A 24,932-nucleotide genomic window follows, 5' to 3' on the forward strand; every position below is an offset into this window, starting at 1 on the left:
TCAGACCCCAGTGTAAAGAAGAGCACATTCATGGCAAGGATTCCTACAGGGCTGGGTGGGCTGGGCAGCCTGGCCCCATGCCTTGCCCTGTGTGTGTCCACCACTGCCCCTTCTTTCTATGGAAGAGGCCACCTCTAGGTGTGAAAATATCATTGTTTTTTCTGTCCTACTCATAGCTGGTGTCATTGCTAGCCACAAAATATTTGTTTACCTCTTCTTCTCATCACAGCTTGGGTTTTGGTTTGCTCTAAAAAGTGTCATCCATCTAGAGTGTTGGGGAGTAGCAAGCAGGGCTGAGCGTGAGACCGCTGAGCTTTATTTCCGTGGTCTGACCCATGTGCAAACCTCAGATTGTTGTGCTGTTATACTGGTCCTTCTCCTGGCTCCTGTCAGCAGGTTTGCTCTCTGTTGTGGTTTTCTCTGTGAGTATAATGGTTGTGCTTTGTCGGTCCCCTGCCTTGGTATTCAGTAAGTGCGGCATTTTGGTAAAGATTGTGATAAATTACAGTGTTGGGTACAATAATAAATGTTAGCATAGCATATATAGGCCATTGAGGAATACGTCAGACTTGGTTCTGCCTTTTAAATGTGCTTTTGTAACATTCATTTGAAAGGAGCCTTTGCCTTTTGGTCCATGTCTGTTCTGACAAGTGCCATAGTATATGAGGATGTTAAAAAGTGTGCAAGCATGGGATTCCTCTCCATCAACAGACCCAAGAGCTGCCAGTCTTTGCCGAGTTAGAGCTTTCTGGCATGCCCTCATGTAAACATGTTTATGTTTTTGAGGCATCTGTTGAGTGTTTCTGTGAAGTTACATTCTGCTCTTGCTCCTGTGGGAATGGTAAAGCATTGGCCATAGGTTTCTATGGATTGTCAGAAAGTGAGCTGTTAATTCTTGACATCTGTTATGCTGAAGTGACTGCCAAGTCGAGTGGGAAGTTGGCAAGGAAATAAATATTGATGGGCCCTAGCAACAGGTACTCCTGAGAACTCTTGTTCTGGGAATGCTCAGGCAGAGTCCACGTTATTAATGTTGTGATAGGATTTAAGGCCTATTTATAGGGTTTGTCTGTGTCTTATCAGCTCAGAGCACACAAATGGTCTTTGCTGTATGAGGGCCCTGGTGCATCTCGAGTACATGCTTACAACTGAACTCTCATGTTTGATGTCTATCCTATGTCAGAACCACCGCTACAGAGATATGTGCGTGTAAATGCGCTGGATGCAGTGAGTTTTTTCTCTTAGTAGTATACTGATGACACGTTCGTATACAAGGCCCTTTGGGAATCCTCTGGATGAAAGAAACTAGCTTGTGTATTCTGTAAAAGCATTACTCGTGAGCCCTGTAAGTGAGCGATGTCATGTTCTCGTTGCAGAACTTGAAGCCAGAGAAGCCTGTGCCTGGCTGCGGGCTGCCGGCTTTCCCCAGTATGCCCAGCTGTTTGAAGGTATGATCCCAAAGAGCAGCTGATACGGAGCTTAAACGGAACTGCTAATATGAATATTCTTTCAGAATCTGGCACTTCTGATGGAGCACCTCCAAATTCTGCAGTATCTTCATGCAAACCTATAGAAAGCGTGCAGCACGGTGCATGTTCTTGCAGGAGTGACACCTTATTGAGGCTGGAGTGGCCTCAGGAGAATTCTGCACTGGACCAGAGCTTTTCTGGTTGAGGTTAGAGTGTGACTTCTGCTTCTGTGATGTTCTGTTGCTTATAATTTTCTTGGTCTCTTCTTTGGAGCATTATTCTTTGGACACGCAGAAAAATTGTCGAAATAGACTTTGATGTATTTAGCCTGTGCTAAACCTGTGGCAAAACTCCCTGCCATTCAAATTTCAGCTCCAACTTCTTTATTTGCAGATATGCAGTTTCCTATTGACATAAGGACTGTGAGGAAAGACCATGAATTTTTAGATGGAGATGCAATCGAATCACTGTTCAGGTAAATGTTACTCCTGGATCATCTTCAACACCTGCAGGTTCCACAAGGTGTTTGTCACTCAGCTGTTCCTGGCTTGATTTATGTCAGAGTATGACAGTGTCACTTATGCTGTGACTGTACTGCGTCATAACTGACTCTGCAGGCTCTAATTAAAATGTTGGATAATAACTCTTTCCAAGGATTTAGTTTCACAGCCTCATTTTTTTTTTTTTATGTTCTTTTAAGAAGTCAGCACAGTGTTCTTTCATTTTCAAAATCTTGAATCAGTTTTTCACAGTGAATCCTTAAAGCTCATTATAAGATTTTTTTTAAAACAAGTGCATCTGATTAAGTACAGTCCTCTTTAGTTTTGAGATGGCAGAACTGGACCTGTGAATGTCACAGGTTAGTGTTGTCAAAGTTAGTGGGCACTGGTTGGGCCAAAACGTATGGAGAACATGTGGCTGTGCACCAGTTGTTGGCACCAATAATGCTGACTCAGTTTAGAAGTTTGCTACTAGTTTGGAGCATGTTGTTTTTTGAGGGGAAAAAAAAAAAAGATTAAATTCAACTCTTTTTCTTCTACCCTAGACGGCTGAACACGTTGAATAAGTGTGCATTGATGGAAGTGGAAATAAACTGTCAGAGGAACCAGGTATGTTTGTGAAATGTGGTTAATGTTCTCAGTAAGAAGGTGATTAACTGTTATATTAAAATACTTTTTTCAAAGGTGTATGAAGGATTGCTTGTTGCCAGGCACTCACTTGGTGTGCGGGCAACATAGCGAACACGGTACCTGGTGCAAATGGTTGGTGTGGCTGAGGTCTCCAAGAGGAGACTTTCTACCTGGAAGTTTTGGTCACTGAAGCATGAAGTGTTTGATTTGTTTGTCTTTGGGTAAAAATACTTGGCCAAATCCTCCGGATTTGCTGCAAAACTGAATTTTTTATCCTGAGATCAAATCTGCCATCTTTTCCTATGGTAAACTTAGCGGGCTTGTCAGCATGCTGGGCTGTGGTTTGTCACCATGTTTTTCAACTAACAGAGCAGACCTCAGGGTAGACCTTTGCTAACTGAATGTTTACATTTCCGTATGTAGGTTTTAGAGGTAGGCAGTTTTGTTTACATTTTTTTAATAATGTAATGTTTTCAAAACTGCCCTTGAAATGTACTTTTCTTCCAAGAGCGACGACTCCGATGATGATGAACCTTGTGCAATAAGTAATAAATGGGCGTATGAGCGGTGCAGCCAGAAGTGGTTTCGCCTTGAGAGCCTAGAAGGTTCTACAGAAGGTGCTGGTGCATCCCTCCCAGGCAGCCCAATGCTGAAGAGCACTGGTAATGAAAACAGAGTCCTTTTGGACCATGGTGACAAACACGATACGTCATCAATTCATAGCACTAGCAGCGGTGACAGTGATGCCGTTAGCTCCCCAAAGTCTTTTGAAGACATGGAAGCCAGCCGGAGTTCTTCCAGTAAAGTTGCTTCACTGGAATCTGCCTTTAATTGCTCACTTCCCCCCAGTTTAAATGCCACCAATGAGAAGAAGCTTTGGGATAAGTCACTGTACAAAAAGAGGAAGAGCCTTCTAAAGAAAATGGAGAAGTTGCATTTAAGGAGCAGCAACTTAAGGAGTGGTCAGTCAAAGGCCAAACCCATCATAAGTGAACCTTTCCTTCTGGAAGGACTTAATGAGGAGAAGATGAAGATGCTTAACTGTGTAAATATCGCTGACCTCCCTGGCATCCGAACAAAGAACAATTCTTCCTGTTCTCCTCCTAGCTGCATAAGAAACAATAAGTTTGAAAACAGAACGGTGAGCACTGCCCGTCCTCTTAAAAAACCAGAAAGCTGCTGTGAAAGAAAGGGGAGGTGTGCTGAGGACTTGGGCAAATGCCTGCTGTGGAGTGATGCATCTCAGGGAAACCTAAACAATGAAGTAGAGTTGCAAACAAACCAGATGTTTCAAGTACCACACGGCCACAAACCTGGCACTTTCCCCAAAGCCCTCATGAAAAGTCCTGTGTCTCCAGGAGATGACTCTCCTGTCAGCTGGAGAACTGGCTGTGGAGGGAGCTGGAGCAGAAGCAAGACCAAGGACTCCAAAGCCCCCAGCAGCCCAATCTCACGCGCAGATAACAGGCTGAGTGTGTATGACAACATGCCTAATGTTGAATTTGATAAGCTGGAAGCAGCAGAAGTTGGAGATGATGACGTTTTTTCAGAACTGAACAGTGTTATAGAAGATGTCAAGGGTCTCAGAAAGCTGGTTGATCAGTGGACAGAGAAGTTCTCAGATGATGGGTATTTGGACTTACCCAGTGACTCAACGTCTCTGTATCCGTCCTCACCTAAAGAAATCTCTCTTGACACAGAGCACTCAGAAGTTAAGAGAGCAGCTGTGCTGTCCTCTGAGGGAGAGGACAGCTGTGAGCTGGGCAAGGAGCTCAGCTCTACAGACCTGGTGTTCATAACAGACCCTACAAAGACCAACAGGTCAGTCATCCTTGGGTTTCTCTAGTAAAACACCCTTCTAGAAGCTTTCCCTGTTGATTCTTTCCACTGAAAACGTAATTGTTATTCCAGAACAAAATATAATTAAGGGAGGCTATTCTGGGAATTAGAGTCTGCACTGGTGGTGCCAAGCACTTCTGGGCTGTAGGCAGCATGAAGTCTACTTACGTCTGCTCTGATCTTGTTGGAAGCAGGGCTCTCATGATCTCAGGTTGGGTAGTTGGAAGCAGTTATTCTCAGGAAGAGTGGTAATGCAGTGACACAGCTGCCCAGGGAGGTTGCGGGCTCATTGTCCTGGAGTTGTTCAAGAGCTGTGGAGATGTGGCACTGAGTGACACGTGAGCACGGTAGGGATGGGCTGGTGCTTAGACAAGATGCTTTTAGAGGTCTTTTCCAACCTTAATGATTTTATGACTCAATCAGTACTTAGATATTTGGAGTCAGACTTACGGCTGGCTTGCTGTGCTTCTTACTGAAATCTTTGGTACAGCCGTAGAGAGTAGCACTTTGTTTGTAAGTGATTAACCACAGGTTGTTTGGGAGGCACGGGTTGTGTTGAGTATTGGGGGTTTCACAGAAGCAAGCAGAAAGCTAAGAGGGACAATGGGAAATTGTCCTTTGGCATGACCAACACTTATCCTGTAGGCACAGGAAGCAATGTGGGTCTGTGGAAGACAGCAGGATCGTGGAAGGCTTTTCCACACAGGCTGACAGTCCATCGGCCACCCAGCTGGCCCGGGCACAGAAGCTGGCACTGCTGAAACTCACTGCTGTCATGGACAGATACTCCCCTTCCAGTAAGCAGGGCTGGAACTGGTAAGTAGTCTGTTGTTAAAGCAAATACTGTTGGAAAGACAGGATTTAAAACAAGCAGGTGAATTTCCTTGTCTGACTAGGTGACATCGTCCACAGTGAAGAATTTCATCCTGCTAAATCAGGGCTGTTTTGCGCTTATTGCGGTGGCTCCAGCATTTCATCTGCTGTAGACAAAACTTCTGTTTCTCACTGGTCCCTGGTTTCAGAGCGCTTTGTATTTTCTCTCTGAATCTTCCCATGTTTGGGGCTGTGACAGAGGTGCTTGGCAGAGACTACAGGACCGGAGGCGAGTGCGGACTGGGCAGAGCTGTGCTGGACAGCTGTTAAGTTACGTGTGCTGGTTTTTGTTTTCAGGACTATACCAAAATCAAAAAAAATAAACACCTCTGACTACAAGGACAAAAATGTCTTTGGGGTCCCCTTGCTGCTGAACGTTCAGCGAACAAACCACCCGCTGCCTATCGGCATCCTGCAGGCACTGGATTATTTAAGAAGCCACTTCCTTGACCAGGTATGGCCTGAGGACATACCACTAAGCAGTCATGGTATGCCTGGGGGGATTAGCCATGCTGCTTCCACTGGTACCAGAATATGTTGGTGTTAAGTCCTGCTACCGTAGGGTTTTAACTATCGAAAGGAAAGGGAGGGAGCAATGATTTTGTGTTGAGGTTTGAGTCCTGATGACTTTGTCTTTAACTTTTTCCTTTTCCCTTGTAGGTTGGCCTGTTCCGCAAATCTGGTGTTAGATCCAGGATCCTGTCCTTAAGAGAAATGAATGAAACCAGGTCGAACAGTGTGTGCTACGAAGGGCAGTCAGCTTTTGATGTGGCAGATATGGTGAAGCAGTATTTCCGAGACCTTCCTGAGCCCATATTTACCAGCAGGCTCTGTGAATCCTTCCTCCACATCTACCAATGTAGGTAACAAAAGCTTTGGCTTTCCAATTCCTTGAGAATCTTGTGCTTCTTTAGCATTTGACTGTATAAAGCTGGACAGACTGGGACTGGTGCTATGATGTTACCTTAGTGTCACACAGTCAGATGAGTCAGGGCCTGACTGAAAAGACAACTTCAGTGCTGTTATTTGGGCTGCAACTAGAGCCAGCTCTCTAAGCCCACTGGCACGACATTGAAGAAAAACTACAAACAGTGCACCAGCATTGTGGAATGTGTATTGCCACGTGGTGGGCAAAAGCTGTACATGTGCTGTGATGGCAGTAGCAGCCTTTATGCTGTGAGCTGGAATGAAAGGGCAATGCATGAACCTATGTTCTCAGTGCCCTGCTTGGCATGCCTTTGGATGCTGCCCTGCAATCATGTGTGATTTCCATTGTTTTCTGTTTCCAGATGTGCCGAAGGACCAGCAACTGCAGGCTGTCCAGGCTGCCATTCTCCTCCTGCCTAAGGAGAACCGGGAAGCCTTGAAAATTCTCCTCTTCTTCCTACGAGATGTGGTCGCGTGTGTTGAGGAAAACCAAATGACCCCAACCAACATTGCTGTCTGTCTCGCCCCATCGCTGTTTCACCTCAACACCCTCAGACGGGACAGTTCCTCCTCCTCCACTCGGTATTTCATCCTGTTGAGCATTGCTGCTTGCAGCAGCATTTTTCTTTGCTAGACCGATGCTTTGTGTAGCTGTCACAGACCAAGTGCTTCTAGGGGGGCTAGTTGGGGTTTGGTGCAGATGTGGGAGCTGCCCTCAGTTCAGGCTCAGCACAGGCAATGTGCCCCTCCTGTCCCACTGCTGGTGAGTGTGTGAGCAAGGCAGCACATCCCTGGCACTCTGGGGCACCTCCTGTTCTGCTGCCTGTGTTACCGTGGGGTGTGCAGGACCTGCAGATCCCTGGCAGCCTGCAGCAGCTGCTGTCACTCGTTCCTCTGGGCGATAAGGGATTGTTTCTGCCAAACAGAGCCACGGGGATCCTGCGCGTTTATCTCCTTAAGTAGAAGTTATGCTATCTGGGTTGCATAACATCTCCTGCTCCTACGTGCGGAGAGGAAGGTGCCCTTGGGCCAAAGCAGGCAAATGGAATCTCAGAGAGCATTCAGCCTTATCTATGCTCCTGAGGCACAGCTGTTTGCTGTGCTCTGTGCCCCTGGGTGTGGACAGACATGTCTCAGGGCACGGAGGCTTTAAGGGTAGCACAGTGCCCAGCAGCACAGCCACTTGTCACCCCATAGGTGACTTAAAAATTGGGGCTGCTCTCAGTGAGGCAGGAGCACAGGGCAGCTACTCCTCCCAGCTGCAGGTGCCTGTGAGCACTTCCTGGCTTCAATTCAACAATCCTCTGAAATACCAGGATCAGAAGGAGAGTCTGAGCTTTCCCTTTGCTGTCACTGTGCAGAAGGGGGTTCCTTTGAACCCTCAGCAGTGCTGTAACCAGGCATTAATGCTGCAGAGCAGGGTTCAGACTTCAAAGCACGGGGCAGGCAAGGCTGCCTTTGAGGTGTGTGGCTGAGGACTTGATCTCCCAATGGATTTTGGAGCCATTTGGCAGGAATGCACATAGATAAGAAGTGGCAGAAACTAGGATTAATTCTGTCATATAGTGAGTATGAAATAAAGAGGGGTCTGTTTTTTGAAATGTGGACCATGTAGTCCTTGCGGATGTTGCAGGGTCTCAGACGAGCACAGCAGCTGAAGGCTGCAGAAAGAGCAGTTGGGTTATGGCTCTCTGTGGCCATGTGTGATGTGATCTGGGAAGCAAAGTGCTGTGCCCTGTCTCTCCTGAGCAGCTGGCCCCGCCTTGGTTGCAGTCAGGGTGGCCCAGCAGGGGTGATGCAGTGATGCTATGTAAGCCTTGCACGGCACTTCTGATCCCACACAGTTTCTTGCTCACTATCTTTTCCTTTCCCATTCACAGATCAAGCCAGAGGAAATGCAGCCTGGGGAAGCCGGACCAGAAGGAGCTGAGCGACAACCTGGCAGCCACGCAGGGCTTGGCCCACATGATAACAGAATGCAACAGGCTCTTCCAGGTAAGGTGCTGGATGTCGCACTGCAAAAGCATTGGCAAGGGTTTGCTGCCTTGGGCTTGGGGCCAGCTTGGTGTTTGTGCAGTTGAGGGCTGCCCCATTCCCACTGGTGCCAGGCCTGACCCTCCCATCTTGAGGGAGCTGGCAAGGGATGACAGTCTGTGCTGGAACCGTGGTTGTAGTGACAGCCATGCCTGTGTCTGGCCCACAGCCCCTCATCTCCCCCCCATTAATTTGCATTTGGATCTTCCCACAGACTGATTTCCCAGCTTGACCTCGGCCCTACCTTGTTATTATGGACTTTGCTAGCACTTACTGGACTGGGACTCACGCTGTCTACTATCACCGATTCTGAGCCTGCTCTGTTGGCTGCTGCCCCACCTCCTGGCTCACTTAGCACTCCTCACCACGGATGTGCCTGATGATCTGCACTTGGGGCTGACCCTGTTTTCCACTGTTGTCTGCCACTCTCTCAGGTACTGGGGGACAGGGTGGCTTCTCCTGCAGCCTTATCACAACTGATTCGCAGCCCCCTTATCCCAGGGAGCCCTTGGTGCATCCCATTATTCAGCTCTGCTCTTCTTTCTTGCACATGGCTCTTAGCAGTATGTAGCTGCCTCCCTCACCCTTCCCCAGTGAGCCCTGAAGCCCACTGCAGGGGTGCGGTGTTCTAAACTCCCTCATGGCTCTCAGCCCCAGCATTGCTGCCTGCCCCAGAGCTACTCTTGGGCCAGCAGCCATCCTGCACCATCCTGCTATGAGTGGTGCACAGCAAGGGGCTGTGACAACATCCTCTGCCCTTCTGGGGGAGGGACCTGGTGCTGGCACTTGAGGACAGCTGAGACAGGGTTGCTCCCCTTCCTGATGGTGACCATGAGGAGTGGCCCTTGTGGAGCTCTACCTGGATGTGGACCTGCTCAGCCAGACTCAAGCCTTCATCACTGGACCACGCCTGACCCTGGCTGCTGTCTCTAGACCAGAACCTACCTGGCTTGGCCTTGACATCAAAAAGCAGCCGGTGCTGGAACTTGTGCTCAGCTGCTAGGCACTGCTCAGGTACTGTGGGATGGCTATGGTGCCCAGCTCTGCCTTCTGAGGCGGGGTGGTTGTGCCATAGGATGGGGGCAGCTGTAGGAGGTGATACAAACAGATGTATCAGCAAGCAGGTAAACCCAGTGTCACAGTCCTTCCAGAGGATGGCAGAGGGGAAATGCCTATCCCTGCTGCCAGCAGTGTTCAAAGTCCCCCGAGTCCTCATGCACCTTTGCTGGCTTATGTTTAATCTCATGCACCTGTGGTCTCCTTTAGCTTTGGGTTTATTGGAAGGTGCAGTAACAGGGAAAGCAGCATGGAGTTCCCATTTTACCAGCTGTGAGGACTCTGCTAGTAGATCTGCCCTAGGCTTGTGCAGCAGTAGAGTGTGGCTGCATGCATACTACTTAGCAGCTGGGCTTTGAAGGCAGGAGGCACTGCTTGTCTGGGTGCTAATACAGGGCCCTTGCAAGGTACAGCAATAAGAATGTGGGATGTCCTTGCAGGTGGTATGCCTCAGTGTTCTCCACTGTCCTGCTGAGTATTGATTCACAGCCCCCTGCTGCTTAAAGGTTTCTCAGAGAGGGGTTGGAGTCAGGGTGCCCTAGCAGGGGTAATGCAGTGATGCCATGTGAGCCTTGCACAGCACCTCTGATCCCACACAGTCTCTTGCTCACTGCCTTTTCCTTCCCCATCCACAGATGATTGAACCAGAGAAGAGTTTGACCTCTTCTGCAGCTACGAGTGTGCAGCCCTATCAGTTCACTAACACCTTCTATGCAGTGAGCACCCTGAGCACCAACCCCGCACTTAGGTGAGGGCTGTGAAAGACACCATCAAACATGGGACGCACCTTGCAGATCCCTTGTATTTCTGATTTCTCAAACTTCAGGATAAAGAGTACAGCCATGGGGATTCGGTTCCTGTGACCAGAAATGCTCTTAGCTGTGCCCACATCATCTGTTGTCTGCCTCTGGACCTGGATACGATCGCCAGCGCTTGTTCTCATGGGAGACTTCAGCTTCCCTGATATATGTTGGAAACATAACACAGCACAGAGGAAGCAGTCCAGGAGGTTTCTAGACTGTGTGGTTATGCAGCTGGTCGGAGAGCCTACCAGGCGCGGTGCCCTGCTGGACTTGGTCTTTGCTGACAGAGAAGAACTGGTGGGAGAAGTGAAGGTTGGGGACCATCTTGGGCAGAGTGACCACAGAATTGTAGAATTCTCCGTTCTTGGAGACGTCAAAAGAGTGACCAGCAAAACTACTTTCTTGAACTTTCAAAGGGTGGGCTTTGATCTGTTCAGGGTGCTTGTAGCACGGGTCCCTTGGGAGTCGCTTCTCAAGGGTAAAGGGGTCCAGGAAGCCTTGGACGCTCCTCAAGATGGAAATCTTAAGGCACAAGAACAGGCTGTCCCCTGAGCGCCGTAAGGTGAGCTGTAGGGGAAGACGACTGGTGTGGATAAGCCGGGAATTACTGTTGAGACTCAGGGAGAATAGGAGTGTCTACGTCCTCTGGCAGAAGGGACAGGCTACTTGGGGAGATTACAAGGGAGTAGCTAAGGTATGCAGGGAGGAGGTTAGGAAGGCAAAAGCCCAACTTGAACTCACATTGGCCACTGCCGTAAAAGACAATAAAAAATCCTTTTGTAAGTATATCAAAGGCAAAAGAAGAACCAAGGATAATTTTCATCCTATACTTGATGCAGCAGGGAATGTGGCCACGGAAGACAAAGAGGAGGCTGATGTCCTCAATGCCTTCTTTACATCTGCCTTTAATAGCCAGACCAGTTATCCTCTGGACATTTTACGCCCTGATCTGGCAGTCTGGGATGCTACTCAGAATATGCCCCCGGCAGTTCAGGTGGAGACAGAGAGCTTCTCCTCCATCTGGACTGTCCCAAGTCCATGGGACCGGATGGGCTGCACCCTTGGGTGCGGAGGGAGCTGGCGGGGGTGATTGCCGAGCTGCTCTCGGCCATCTATCAGCACTGGCTAACTGGAGAGGGCCCAGAGGATTGGAGGCTTGCTGATGTGACTCCCATCTTCAAGAAGGGCTGTAAGGAGGATCTGGGGAACTATATGCCTGTGAGCCTGACCTTGGTACCAGGGAAAGTAATGGAGCAAACCATCTCAGGTGAGATCGCACGGCAGGTGCGCTGTGTCTGGGGGATCAGGCCCAGCCAGGGTTAGTGAAAGGCAGGCTGTGCCTGACCAACCTCATCTCCTTCTATGACTGGCTGACCAGCCTGGTAGATGAGGGAAGGGCTGTTGATGCAGTCTACCTGGGCTTCAGCAAAGCCTTTGACACGGTTTGTCACAGGCTTCTTCTGGGGAAACGGGCTGCCTGGTGTGTGGACTGGACAGGTCCTTTGGGTAAGGAACTGGCTGAGGGCAGTGCCCAGCGGGTCGTGGTGAATGGAGTGAAGTCCAGCTGGCGACCCGTGTCAAGTGGTGTCCCCCAGGGCTCGGCACTGGAGCCCATCTTGTTTAATGTCTTTATTGATGACCTGGGTGGGGGCACTGAGTGCACCCTCAGTAAGTTTGCAGATGACACCAAGCTGGGAGGCGGCATCGATCTGCCTGAGGGTAGAGAGGCCTTTCAGAAGGATTTAGATAAGCTGGATCACGGGGCTGAGATGAATGGGATGAGGTTCCACCATCCCATTCAAGCATCGGGTCCTGCACTTCAGGCACAACAACCTCATGCGGTGCTATAGGCTTGGGGACGAGGGGCTGGATGGTTGTGAAGAAGAAAGGTACCTGGGGGGTGATGGTTGATGCTCAGCTGAACATGAGCTGATAGTGTGCACAGCTGGCCAAGATGGCCAATGGCATCCTGGCGTGCATTAGAAACAGTGGGGCCAGCAGGAGCAGGGAGGTGATCGTCCCTCTGTGCTCAGCGTGGGTGAGGCTGCACCTGGAGTACTGTGTTCAGTTTTGGGCCCCTCACTACAGGAAAGATGTTGAGGCCCTGGAGTGTGTCCAGAGAAGGGCAATGAAACTGGTGAGGGGTCTGGAGCACAAGTCTTACGAGGAGCGGCTGAGGGAGCTGGGATTGTTCAGTCTGGAGAAGAGGAGGCTCAGGGGAAACCTCATTGCATTGCACAACCTCCTGAGGGGAGGCTGTGGTGAGCAGGGGTTTGGCCTCTTCTCCCAGGCAACAAACAGGACCCGAGGAAGTAGCTGCAAGTTGTGAGTGCCAGTGTGTGGTGGTGGAAATAAAGCAGTGATTCTACACCCCGCCATGGGACCAGAAGAGGGAGAAAGCAGCCAACAGCCTTGTCAATAACACCAAGACATTTTTTTTCTGAAAGTGTCTTTATTTTGTCTCCAAACAGCAGGCTGGGAGGCAGATGTTGGCCTCCCAGCCCCCTGGAGGCGTGCTTTGATGGCAGTGGGACGAGGCCTAGCGCCGTCGTCGGGGCCGCCTCTTGCGGGGTGGGGGGGAATCCTGGGGGCTGCTGCGGGCCTTCCTCTTCGTGGCGCGCCGGGGCCCCCCACACGAGCGGTCTCTGCTCGGGATGGAAGGGCCCGCAGCTGCTGCCTGCCCTGGCTCTTCCTGCGGCTCCTCTTCTGTGGTGGCGGTGCCGGGGAGCCCAGGTCCCCCAGTGGAGCCGCCGAGCAGCTCCTCGGTGCCTGAGGCAGGAGGATGCTGATGGGAGGTGCTGACGTTGGGGCTGGCTGCAGGGCCGTCCTCCCGCCCTCGTGCAGCACGGCCGTCCTGCTGGTCCAGCTGGCGGCGGATCAGGGGGCCATACAGGGCTGCGGCGATGCTGATGACCTGCTGCACAAAGGGCACGATGTCGCCGTGGGTGATCACCTGCAGCTCCCGTACCAAGGCCGCCTGGTCGAGCCCGTGCTCGCACAGTAAGTTCACCGTGGTCCACAGTCCCGCTTGCACCTCCCACCAGTTGTCGCCGGACATTACCCGGATCACCTCCTGCAGCCAGAAGAGCAGGGGAGCGAGGTCTTCCCGATGTTGACCAAAAAACGCAGCCCAGACCTCGGCAGGGAAGTTGTGCTCCGGTGGAATGAGCTCCGGCTCTGCAGGCACTGGCTCTGCAGGCACTGACTCTGCAGGCCCCTGCTCGTCCTGCAGGCCATCATCTGAGTGTCCCGTGGGCTGCGGGATGGGACACTCAAGATAATCGTCATCCGCCCTGATGGAGTAGCGGATGGTGATGATTTTGTGCCCACATATGGCACAAGTCGGCTTCCTCTGGGCCCACCAGATGGCACAGCCATAGCAGAGCCAATGCTGGCAGGGGGTCACATGGGTGACATCCTCCCGAGCTTGCCCGCAGACGGGGCAGGTCCAGTTGGATGGCACGTCCATGGTCCCGGGCTCTGCGGTGGGCGGGGGAGAGCTGAGGCTGGGAAGCTGCTCCCCTCACAGATGCTGCAGCAGGCAGAAGGTATTACAAACTGCAAAAGAGAAAGAGAGGCCACGGTCGCTTGCTGCCCCAGGGGCAGTTAGAAGTGATGCCCCCCCCCCCCCGTCCCTCAGCAAGAAACCCTCCCGGTCCCTGTTCTCCACCAGCTGCTGCAGGGGCCACGTCCTGCACCTCTCACCTCTGCTGCTGCAAGTGCACCTTGCAGAGCCCCAGCTGCCTGAGCCAGGCAGGGCTGGGGGAAACGCTGGTGATGCTGTGGGATGGGCAGCAAGAACTGCTGCCAGTAGCCCCACAGCGCAACACAACCGCTTGGTTCAGTGCTCCAAGTCTGGCAGCTACGCTCAGCTGGAGTCCAGGCACGAGTGCGCGCTGGCCTCTGCTGGCACCCAAATGGATACAGCAAGGGCTGTTGAGGTCACAGTTGTCTATCATTGCTGTCACAACCCCTCGGTCGGTGACCTCACAGTCCATCACTGCACGTATTGGGGCACCAGCCTGGGCTTCCCTCACCCTCCGTCATTCCATGATTTTCCTTCATAATGGCAATATACTTGGAAAAACAAAAATTGCACGTGTTTCTTCTGCACATGTAACTTGTAACCAACCTGTCATGAGGTGGTGCCACAAGACGACGTGACAAAGCTAGGCAGGTTCAACATGCAGCAATGGATGCCGCTGCGGTTGGCCTGAGGACCAGCTCCTCAAAGTCCCTGCCTGCCTGCCCTGCGTGGATGATGGACTGCGTGCCTTGCTTGCAGAGCGGGCACTGGGGCCTGCTGCTAGTCCACCGCTGGATGCGGTGGAAACAAACCTGGTGGCAGCATGGCACAGTGTATGCCACGCTGTCCCAGTTCTCCAGGCACAAGGGGCAGTGGGTGCCTAAAGCTGCTTCCACACTTCCACCAGTTGCAGTGGGAATGGAGGAGTGGGAGATGACAATTTGCTCCCCGACCCTGATGCTGGGGCAGCAGGTGTCACACTGCAATAGGACAAGAGACCCCACGGGCACCGACCAACCTGGGGAGGGTTCCTCAAGAAGCATCCCCCCAGCTGCCAGCGTGAGGCATTGCCACGCTGCCTACCTGCACTGCTGCACGCGACTCTGCGCAAAGTCCCGTCTGCCTGCTCCCAGCAGGGTCAGGGTACGGCACAAGTGGCTCTGAGATGGCCGCTGAGAGCTGCGCTAGCAGCACCCAGAGCACGTTCCAGCTCCAAACTCGCCCTGTTGCGCTCCGGTCCTCGCACACACGCTCGGTCCGATGCCAGGCACGAACTGATCGGCTGGGCTGCCGCACCCGCGTTGCAGCAGGGTGGGCTGAGCAGTCACAATCCACCGCACAGCGATGTCACAAAGGATCACTTGGCCCTGTTGCCAGTCCTCACCTTCAATCCGGGTCATCACCACCCGTCCCACAGTGATGCTGTCATCCATGGCTTGGTCATCACAATGAGCCTCACCTGCTGCACGTGTGCCAGCAGCACTCAAGCCCCAGCAGATGTTTCTGGGCCTTCCCCTGCACCTCTGCTTGCTTGCCATCAGTGTTTCACACCAATCACCGGTGCCTGGGACACGTCTTTCCACAGGCCCCATCGGGTTGCTCAGGCCATGGCACGCAGCCCCAGGCATGTACACCAGGAAGGTTTATTCAATAAAAGGTCACACTTCCCTCTGGCTCTTGGCCTAGATGATTGTAGAGGTCTTCTCCAGCCTTAATGGTTCTAAGAGGTTTTTCCAGGCAACAAACAGGACCTGGGGAAAAATCTTTCCTCTCAGAGAGTGATCAGGCACTGCAATGGCTGCCCAGGCAGGTGGTGGAGTCACCATCGCTGGCCGTGTTCAAGAGAAGGCTGGATGAGGAGCTACGAGATGAGGTTTAGTACTTGGGGTAATGAGAAGACAGTTGGACTAGATGATCTTATCGGTCGTTTCCAACCTTGTGATTCTGTGTTCCCTCCAGTTCCCTCCCCTTTCCCCCTCTGGGTGCTGCTCCTCTACAGCGCCTTCCCTTGCCATCAGACACGGACACAGGCAGTCAGTCCTTTTATTGTTACCCCACAGGGAACAAGTTTGTTACACTCTCTCCACCGGCTTAATTCCCAGGATGTCAAAACCCTTGGCCATGATGGTGGCTGTGGCCTCACACAGCAGCAACCTCCACATATTCACCTTCACAATCTGGCCTGCAAAACAACAACAGACCAACATTGAAGCTGGAGCCACTGCTCAGATGAACCACCTCTGCCCTCTCTCTTGGGGCCCATCTGCCCCCAAGCTGCCCCTGGGACGGGCTGCTCACAGTTTTATCTTCCTCCTCTGCCAACCCCTTCAGCCCTCTCCCGTGGACAGCACTTGTTGGACAGCTGAGACAGGGTTGCTCCCCTTCCTGATGGTGACCATGAGGAGTGGCCCCTGTGAAGCTCTACCTGGATGTGGACCTGCTCAGCCAGACTCAAGCCTTCATCACTGGACCACGCCTGACCCTGGCTGCTGTCTCTAGACCAGAACCTACCTGGCTTGGCCTTGACATCAAAAAGCAGCCGGTGCTGGAACTTGTGCTCAGCTGCTAGGCACTGCTCAGGTACTGTGGGATGGCTATGGTGCCCAGCTCTGCCTTCTGAGGCGGGATGGTTGTGCCATAGGATGGGGGCAGCTGTAGGAGGTGATACTCACAAACAGATGTATCAGCAAGCAGGTAAACCAAGGGAGATACCCAGTGTCACAGTCCTTCCAGAGGATGGCAGAGGGGAAATGCCTATCCCTGCTGCCAGCAGTGTTCAAAGTCCCCTGAGTCCTCTTGCACCTTTGCTGGCTTATGTTTAATCTCATGCACCTGTGGTATCCTTTAGCTTTGGGTTTATTGGAAGGTGCAGTAACAGGGAAAGCAGCATGGAGTTCCCATTTTACCAGCTGTGAGGACTCTGCTAGTAGATCTGCCCTAGGCTTGTGCAGCAGTAGAGTGTGGCTGCATGCATACTACTTAGCAGCTGGGCTTTGAAGGCAGGAGGCACTGCTTGTCTGGGTGCTAATACAGGGCCCTTGCAAGGTACAGCAATAAGAATGTGGGATGTCCTTGCAGGTGGTATGCCTCAGTGTTCTCCACTGTCCTGCTGAGTATTGATTCACAGCCCCCTGCTGCTTAAAGGTTTCTCAGAGAGGGGTTGGAGTCAGGGTGCCCTAGCAGGGGTAATGCAGTGATGCCATGTGAGCCTTGCACAGCACCTCTGATCCCACACAGTCTCTTGCTCACTGCCTTTTCCTTCCCCATCCACAGATGATTGAGCCAGAGAAGAGTTTGACCTCTTCTGCAGCTACGAGTGTGCAGCCCTATCAGTTCACTAACACCTTCTATGCAGTGAGCACCCTGAGCACCAACCCCGCACTTAGGTGAGGGCTGTGAAAGACACCATCAAACATGGGACGCACCTTGCAGATCCCTTGTATTTCTGATTTCTCAAACTTCAGGATAAAGAGTACAGCCATGGGGATTCGGTTCCTGTGACCAGAAATGCTCTTAGCTGCGCCCACATCACCTGTTGTCTGCCTCTGGACCTGGATACGATCGCCAGCGCTTGTTCTCATGGGAGACTTCAGCTTCCCTGATATATGTTGGAAACATAACACAGCACAGAGGAAGCAGTCCAGGAGGTTTCTAGACTGTGTGGTTATGCAGCTGGTCGGAGAGCCTACCAGGCGCGGTGCCCTGCTGGACCTGGTCTTTGCTGACAGAGAAGAACTGGTGGGAGAAGTGAAGGTTGGGGACCATCTTGGGCAGAGTGACCACAGAATTGTAGAATTCTCCGTTCTTGGAGACGTCAAAAGAGTGACCAGCAAAACTACTTTCTTGAACTTTCAAAGGGTGGGCTTTGATCTGTTCAGGGTGCTTGTAGTACGGGTCCCTTGGGAGTCGCTTCTCCAGGGTAAAGGGGTCCAGGAAGTCTTGGACGCTCCTCAAGATGGAAATCTTTAGGCACAAGAACAGGCTGTCCCCTGAGCGCCGTAAGGTGAGCTGTAGGGGAAGACGACTGGTGTGGATAAGCCGGGAATTACTGTTGAGACTCAGGGAGAATAGGAGTGTCTACGTCCTCTGGCAGAAGGGACAGGCTACTTGGGGAGATTACAAGGGAGTAGCTAAGGTATGCAGGGAGGAGGTTCGGAAGGCAAAAGCCCAACTTGAGCTCACATTGGCCACTGCCGTAAAAGACAATAAAAAATCCTTTTGTAAGTATATCAAAGGCAAAAGAAGAACCAAGGATAATTTTCATCCTATACTTGATGCAGCAGGGAATGTGGCCACGGAAGACAAAGAGAAGGCTGATGTCCTCAATGCCTTCTTTCCATCTGCCTTTAATAGCCAGACCAGTTACCCTCTGGACATTTTACGCCCTGATCTGGCAGTCTGGGATGCTACTCAGAATATGCCCCCGGCAGTTCAGGTGGAGACAGAGAGCTTCTCCTCCATCTGGACTGTCCCAAGTCCATGGGACCGGATGGGCTGCACCCTTGGGTGCGGAGGGAGCTGGCGGGGGTGATTGCCGAGCTGCTCTCGGCCATCTATCAGCACTGGCTAACTGGAGAGGGCCCAGAGGATTGGAGGCTTGCTGATGTGACTCCCATCTTCAAGAAGGGCTGTAAGGAGGATCTGGGGAACTATATGCCTGTGAGCCTGACCTTGGTACCAGGGAAAGTAATGGAGCAAACCATCTAAGGTGAGATTGCACGGCAGGTGCGCTGTGTCTGGGGGATCAGGCCCAGCCAGGGTTAGTGAAAGGCAGGCCGTGCCTGACCAACCTCATCTCCTTCTATGACTGGCTGACCAGCCTGGTAGATGAGGGAAGGGCTGTTGATGCAGTCTACCTGGGCTTCAGCAAAGCCTTTGACACGGTTTGTCACAGGCTTCTTCTGGGGAAACGGGCTGCCTGGTGTGTGGACTGGACAGGTCCTTTGGGTAAGGAACTGGCTGAGGGCAGTGCCCAGCAGGTCGTGGTGAATGGAGTGAAGTCCAGCTGGCGACCCGTGTCAAGTGGTGTCCCCCAGGGCTCGGCACTGGAGCCCGTCTTGTTTAATGTCTTTATTGATGACCTGGGTGGGGGCACTGAGTGCACCCTCAGTAAGTTTGCAGATGACACCAAGCTGGGAGGTGGCATCGATCTGCCTGAGGGTAGAGAGGCCTTTCAGAGGGATTTAGATAAGCTGGATCACGGGGCTGAGATGAATGGGATGAGGTTCCACCATCCCATTCAAGCATCGGGTCCTACACTTCAGGCACAACAACCTCATGCAGTGCTATAGGCTTGGGGACGAGGGGCTGGATGGTTGTGAAGAAGAAAGGTACCTGGGGGGTGATGGTTGATGCTCAGCTGAACATGAGCTGATAGTGTGCACAGCTGGCCAAGATAGCCAATGGCATCCTGGCGTGCATTAGAAACAGTGGGGCCAGCAGGAGCAGGGAGGTGATCGTCCCTCTGTGCTCAGCGTGGGTGAGGCTGCACCTGGAGTACTGTGTTCAGTTTTGGGCCCCTCACTACAGGAAAGATATTGAGGCCCTGGAGTGTGTCCAGAGAAGGGCAATGAAACTGGTGAGGGGTCTGGAGCACAAGTCTTACGAGGAGCGGCTGAGGGAGCTGGGATTGTTCAGTCTGGAGAAGAGGAGGCTCAGGGGAAACCTCATTGCATTGCACAACCTCCTGAGGGGAGGCTGTGGTGAGCAGGGGTTTGGCCTCTTCTCCCAGGCAACAAACAGGACCCGAGGAAGTAGCTGCAAGTTGTGAGTGCCAGTGTGTGGTGGTGGAAATAAAGCAGTGATTCTACACCCCGCCATGGGACCAGAAGAGGGAGAAAGCAGCCAACAGCCTTGTCAATAACACCAAGACATTTTTTTTCTGAAAGTGTCTTTATTTTGTCTCCAAACAGCAGGCTGGGAGGCAGATGTTGGCCTCCCAGCCCCCTGGAGGCGTGCTTTGATGGCAGTGGGACGAGGCCTAGCGCCGTCGTCGGGGCCGCCTCTTGCGGGGTGGGGGGGAATCCTGGGGGCTGCTGCGGGCCTTCCTCTTCGTGGCGCGCCGGGGCCCCCCACACGAGCGGTCTCTGCTCGGGATGGAAGGGCCCGCAGCTGCTGCCTGCCTTGGCTCTTCCTGTAGCTCCTCTGCTGCGGTGGCGGTGCCGGGGAGCCCAGGTCCCCCAATGGAGCCGCCGAGCAGCTCCTCGGTGCCTGAGGCAGGAGGATGCTGATGGGAGGTGCTGACGTTGGGGCTGGCTGCAGGGCCGTCCTCCCGCCCTCGTGCAGCACGGCCGTCCTGCTGGTCCAGCTGGCGGCGGATCAGGGGGCCATACAGGGCTGCGGCGATGCTGATGACCTGCTGCACAAAGGGCACGATGTCGCAGTGGGTGATCACCTGCAGCTCCCGTACCAAGGCCGCCTGGTCGAGCCCGTGCTCGCACAGTAAGTTCACCGTGGTCCACAGTCCCGCTTGCACCTCCCACCAGTTGTCGCCGGACATTACCCGGATCACCTCCTGCAGCCAGAAGAGCAGGGGAGCGAGGTCTTCCCGATGTTGACCGAAAAACGCAGCCCAGACCTCGGCAGGGAAGTTGTGCTCCGGTGGAATGAGCTCCGGCTCTGCAGGCACTGGCTCTGCAGGCACTGACTCTGCAGGCCCCTGCTCGTCCTGCAGGCCATCATCTGAGTGTCCCGTGGGCTGCGGGATGGGACACTCAAGATAATCGTCATCCGCCCTGATGGAGTAGCGGATGGTGATGATTTTGTGCCCACATATGGCACAAGTCGGCTTCCTCTGGGCCCACCAGATGGCACAGCCATAGCAGAGCCAATGCTGGCAGGGGGTCACATGGGTGACATCCTCCCGAGCTTGCCCGCAGACGGGGCAGGTCCAGTTGGATGGCACGTCCATGGTCCCGGGCTCTGCGGTGGGCGGGGGAGAGCTGAGGCTGGGAAGCTGCTCCCCTCACAGATGCTGCAGCAGGCAGAAGGTATTACAAACTGCAAAAGAGAAAGAGAGGCCACGGTCGCTTGCTGCCCCAGGGGCAGTTAGAAGTGATGCCCCCCCCCCCGGTCCCTCAGCAAGAAACGCTCCCGGTCCCTGTTCTCCACCAGCTGCTGCAGGGGCCACGTCCTGCACCTCTCACCTCTGCTGCTGCAAGTGCACCTTGCAGAGCCCCAGCTGCCTGAGCCAGGCAGGGCTGGGGGAAACGCTGGTGATGCTGTGGGATGGGCAGCAAGAACTGCTGCCAGTAGCCCCACAGCGCAACACAACCGCTTGGTTCAGTGCTCCAAGTCTGGCAGCTATGCTCAGCTGGAGTCCAGGCACGAGTGCGCGCTGGCCTCTGCTGGCACCCAAATGGATACAGCAAGGGCTGTTGAGGTCACAGTTGTCTATCATTGCTGTCACAACCCCTCGGTCGGTGACCTCACAGTCCATCACTGCACGTATTGGGGCACCAGCCTGGGCTTCCCTCACCCTCCGTCATTCCATGATTTTCCTTCATAATGGCAATATACTTGGAAAAACAAAAATTGCACGTGTTTCTTCTGCACATGTAACTTGTAACCAACCTGTCATGAGGTGGTGCCACAAGACGACGTGACAAAGCTAGGCAGGTTCAACATGCAGCAATGGATGCCGCTGCAGTTGGCCTGAGGACCAGCTCCTCAAAGTCCCTGCCTGCCCGCCCTGCGTGGATGATGGACTGCGTGCCTTGCTTGCGGAGCGGGCACTGGGGCCTGCTGCTAGTCCACCGCTGGATGCGGTGGAAACAAACCTGGTGGCAGCATGGCACAGTGTATGCCACGCTGTCCCAGTTCTCCAGGCACAAGGGGCAGTGGGTGCCTAAAGCTGCTTCCACACTTCCACCAGTTGCAGTGGGAATGGAGGAGTGGGAGATGACAATTTGCTCCCCGACACTGATGCTGGGGCAGCAGGTGTCACATTGCAATAGGACAAGAGACCACACGGGCACCGACCAACCTGGGGAGGGTTCCTCAAGAAGCATCCCCCCAGCTGCCAGCGTGAGGCATTGCCACGCTGCCTACCTGCACTGCTGCACGCGACTCTGCGCAAAGTCCCGTCTGCCTGCTCCCAGCAGGGTCAGGGTACGGCACAAGTGGCTCTGAGACGGCCGCTGAGAGCTGCGCTAGCAGCACCCAGAGCACGTTCCAGCTCCAAACTCGCCCTGTTGCGCTCCGGTCCTCGCACACACGCTCGGTCCGATGCCAGGCACGAACTGATCGGCTGGGCTGCCGCACCCGCGTTGCAGCAGGGTGGGCTGAGCAGTCACAATCCACCGCACAGCGATGTCACAAAGGATCACTTGGCCCTGTTGCCAGTCCTCACCTTCAATCCGGGTCATCACCACCCGTCCCACAGTGATGCTGTCATCCATGGCTTGGTCATCACAATGAGCCTCACCTGCTGCACGTGTGCCAGCAGCACTCAAGCCCCAGCAGATGTTTCTGGGCCTTCCCCTGCACCTCTGCTTGCTTGCCATCAGTGTTTCACACCAATCACCGGTGCCTGGGACACGTCTTTCCACAGGCCCCATCGGGTTGCTCAGGCCATGGCACGCAGCCCCAGGCATGTACACCAGGAAGGTTTATTCAATAAAAGGTCACACTTCCCTCTGGCTCTTGGCCTAGATGATTGTAGAGGTCTTCTCCAGCCTTAATGGTTCTAAGAGGTTTTTCCAGGCAACAAACAGGACCTGGGGAAAAATCTTTCCTGTCAGAGAGAGATCAGGCACTGCAATGGCTGCCCAGGCAGGTGGTGGAGTCACCATCGCTGGCCGTGTTCAAGAGAAGGCTGGATGAGGAGCTACGAGATGAGGTTTAGTACTTGGGGTAATGAGAAGACAGTTGGACTAGATGATCTTATCGGTCGTTTCCAAGCTTGTGATTCTGTGTTCCCTCCAGTTCCCTCCCCTTTCCCCCTCTGGGTGCTGCTCCTCTACAGCGCCTTCCCTTGCCATCAGACACGGACACAGGCAGTCAGTCCTTTTATTGTTACCCCACAGGGAACAAGTTTGTTACATTCTCTCCACCGGCTTAATTCCCAGGATGTCAAAACCCTTGGCCATGATGGTGGCTGTGGCCTCACACAGCAGCAACCTCCACATATTCACCTTCACAATCTGGCCTGCAAAACAACAACAGACCAACACTGAAGCTGGAGCCACTGCTCAGATGAACCACCTCTGCCCTCTCTCTTGGGGCCCATCTGCCCCCAAGCTGCCCCTGGGACGGGCTGCTCACAGTTTTATCCTCCTCCTCTGCCAACCCCTTCAGCCCTCTCCCGTGGACAGCACTTGTTGGACAGCTGAGACAGGGTTGCTCCCCTTCCTGATGGTGACCATGAGGAGTGGCCCCTGTGGAGCTCTACCTGGATGTGGACCTGCTCAGCCAGACTCAAGCCTTCATCACTGGACCACGCCTGACCCTGGCTGCTGTCTCTAGACCAGAACCTACCTGGCTTGGCCTTGACATCAAAAAGCAGCCGGTGCTGGAACTTGTGCTCAGCTGCTAGGCACTGCTCAGGTACTGTGGGATGGCTATGGTGCCCAGCTCTGCCTTCTGAGGCGGGATGGTTGTGCCATAGGATGGGGGCAGCTGTAGGAGGTGATACTCACAAACAGATGTATCAGCAAGCAGGTAAACCAAGGGAGATACCCAGAGTCACAGTCCTTCCAGAGGATGGCAGAGGGGAAATGCCTATCCTTGCTGCCAGCAGTGTTCAAAGTCCCCTGAGTCCTCATGCACCTTTGCTGGTTTATGTTTAATCTCATGCACCTGTGGTCTCCTTTAGCTTTGGGTTTATTGGAAGGTGCAGTAACAGGGAAAGCAGCATGGAGTTCTCATTTTACCAGCTGTGAGGACTCTGCTAGTAGATCTGCCCTAGGCTTGTGCAGCAGTAGAGTGTGGCTGCATGCATACTACTTAGCAGCTGGGCTTTGAAGGCAGGAGGCACTGCTTGTCTGGGTGCTAATACAGGGCCCTTGCAAGGTACAGCAATAAGAATGTGGGATGTCCTTGCAGGTGGTATGCCTCAGTGTTCTCCACTGTCCTGCTGAGTATTGATTCACAGCCCCCTGCTGCTTAAAGGTTTCTCAGAGAGGGGTTGGAGTCAGGGTGCCCTAGCAGGGGTAATGCAGTGATGCCATGTGAGCCTTGATCACAGCACCTCTGATCCCACACAGTCTCTGGCTCACTGCCTTTTCCTTCCCCATCCACAGATTGAGCCAGAGAAGAGTTTGACCTCTTCTGCAGCTACAAGTGTGCAGCCCTATCAGTTCACTAACACCTTCTATGCAGTGAGCACCCTGAGCACCAACCCCGCACTTAGGTGAGGGCTGTGAAAGACACCATCAAACATGGGACGCACCTTGCAGATCCCTTGTATTTCTGATTTCTCAAACTTCAGGATAAAGAGTACAGCCATGGGGATTCGGTTCCTGTGACCAGAAATGCTCTTAGCTGCGCCCACATCACCTGTTGTCTGCCTCTGGACCTGGATACGATCGCCAGCGCTTGTTCTCATGGGAGACTTCAGCTTCCCTGATATATGTTGGAAACATAACACAGCACAGAGGAAGCAGTCCAGGAGGTTTCTAGACTGTGTGGTTATGCAGCTGGTCGGAGAGCCTACCAGGCGCGGTGCCCTGCTGGACCTGGTCTTTGCTGACAGAGAAGAACTGGTGGGAGAAGTGAAGGCTGGGGACCATCTTGGGCAGAGTGACCACAGAATTGTAGAATTCTCCGTTCTTGGGGACGTCAAAAGAGTGACCAGCAAAACTACTTTCTTGAACTTTCAAAGGGTGGGCTTTGATCTGCTCAGGGTGCTTGTAGTACGGGTCCCTTGGGAGTCGCTTCTCCAGGGTAAAGGGGTCCAGGAAGCCTTGGACGCTCCTCAAGATGGAAATCTTAAGGCACAAGAACAGGCTGTCCCCTGAGCGCCGTAAGGTGAGCTGTAGGGGAAGACGACTGGTGTGGATAAGCCGGGAATTACTGTTGAGACTCAGGGAGAATAGGAGTGTCTACGTCCTCTGGCAGAAGGGACAGGCTACTTGGGGAGATTACAAGGGAGTAGCTAAGGTATGCAGGGAGGAGGTTAGGAAGGCAAAAGCCCAACTTGAACTCACATTGGCCACTGCCGTAAAAGACAATAAAAAATCCTTTTGTAAGTATATCAAAGGCAAAAGAAGAACCAAGGATAATTTTCATCCTATACTTGATGCAGCAGGGAATGTGGCCACGGAAGACAAAGAGG

General features: G+C 53.1%; 2 protein-coding genes across 21 annotated transcripts in view; one reads left to right on the forward strand and one right to left on the reverse strand.

Moving 5' to 3' along the window:
• Positions 1-24,932, forward strand: part of LOC125700277 (rho GTPase-activating protein 7-like) — a 66,324-nt gene that overhangs the window by 18,677 nt on the left and 22,715 nt on the right. For 5 of the 19 annotated variants that reach the window (XR_007379834.1, XR_007379840.1, XR_007379839.1 and 2 more), the window contains exons 2-11: positions 1,377-1,448; positions 1,863-1,944; positions 2,515-2,578; positions 3,108-4,420; positions 5,084-5,254; positions 5,609-5,765; positions 5,972-6,170; positions 6,601-6,820; positions 8,119-8,233; positions 8,487-8,706. Coding sequence is in view for 6 of the 19 variants with exons in the window: in XM_048960716.1 (XP_048816673.1) it covers positions 1,377-1,448; positions 1,863-1,944; positions 2,515-2,578; positions 3,108-4,420; positions 5,084-5,254; positions 5,609-5,765; positions 5,972-6,170; positions 6,601-6,820; positions 8,119-8,233; positions 17,122-17,259 (2,531 nt within the window). In the remaining 13 variants the exon portion in view is untranslated. Of the gene's footprint in view, positions 1-1,376; positions 1,449-1,862; positions 1,945-2,514; positions 2,579-3,107; positions 4,421-5,083; positions 5,255-5,608; positions 5,766-5,971; positions 6,171-6,600; positions 6,821-8,118; positions 8,234-8,486; positions 8,707-8,923; positions 9,287-10,154; positions 10,293-17,121; positions 17,546-23,898; positions 24,409-24,932 lie in introns of those variants that run through there. The other 14 variants (XM_048960720.1, XM_048960718.1, XM_048960719.1 and 11 more) reach the window with 11 other exon arrangements.
• The window catches only part of RARS1 (arginyl-tRNA synthetase 1), a 49,688-nt gene continuing 40,394 nt past the window's right edge, over positions 15,639-24,932 (reverse strand). Inside the window, exon 15 of one of the 2 annotated variants that reach the window (XM_048960728.1) lies at positions 15,639-15,839. In XM_048960728.1, coding sequence (XP_048816685.1) covers positions 15,730-15,839 — 110 coding nt within the window. In that variant the 3' untranslated portion in view covers positions 15,639-15,729. Of the gene's footprint in view, positions 15,840-22,411; positions 22,806-24,932 lie in introns of those variants that run through there. The other variant, XM_048960726.1, reaches the window with a different exon arrangement.

The sequence above is a fragment of the Lagopus muta genome, chromosome 14 (genome assembly GCF_023343835.1).
Source record: "Lagopus muta isolate bLagMut1 chromosome 14, bLagMut1 primary, whole genome shotgun sequence".
In the NCBI taxonomy this organism is placed as follows: domain Eukaryota; kingdom Metazoa; phylum Chordata; class Aves; order Galliformes; family Phasianidae; genus Lagopus; species Lagopus muta.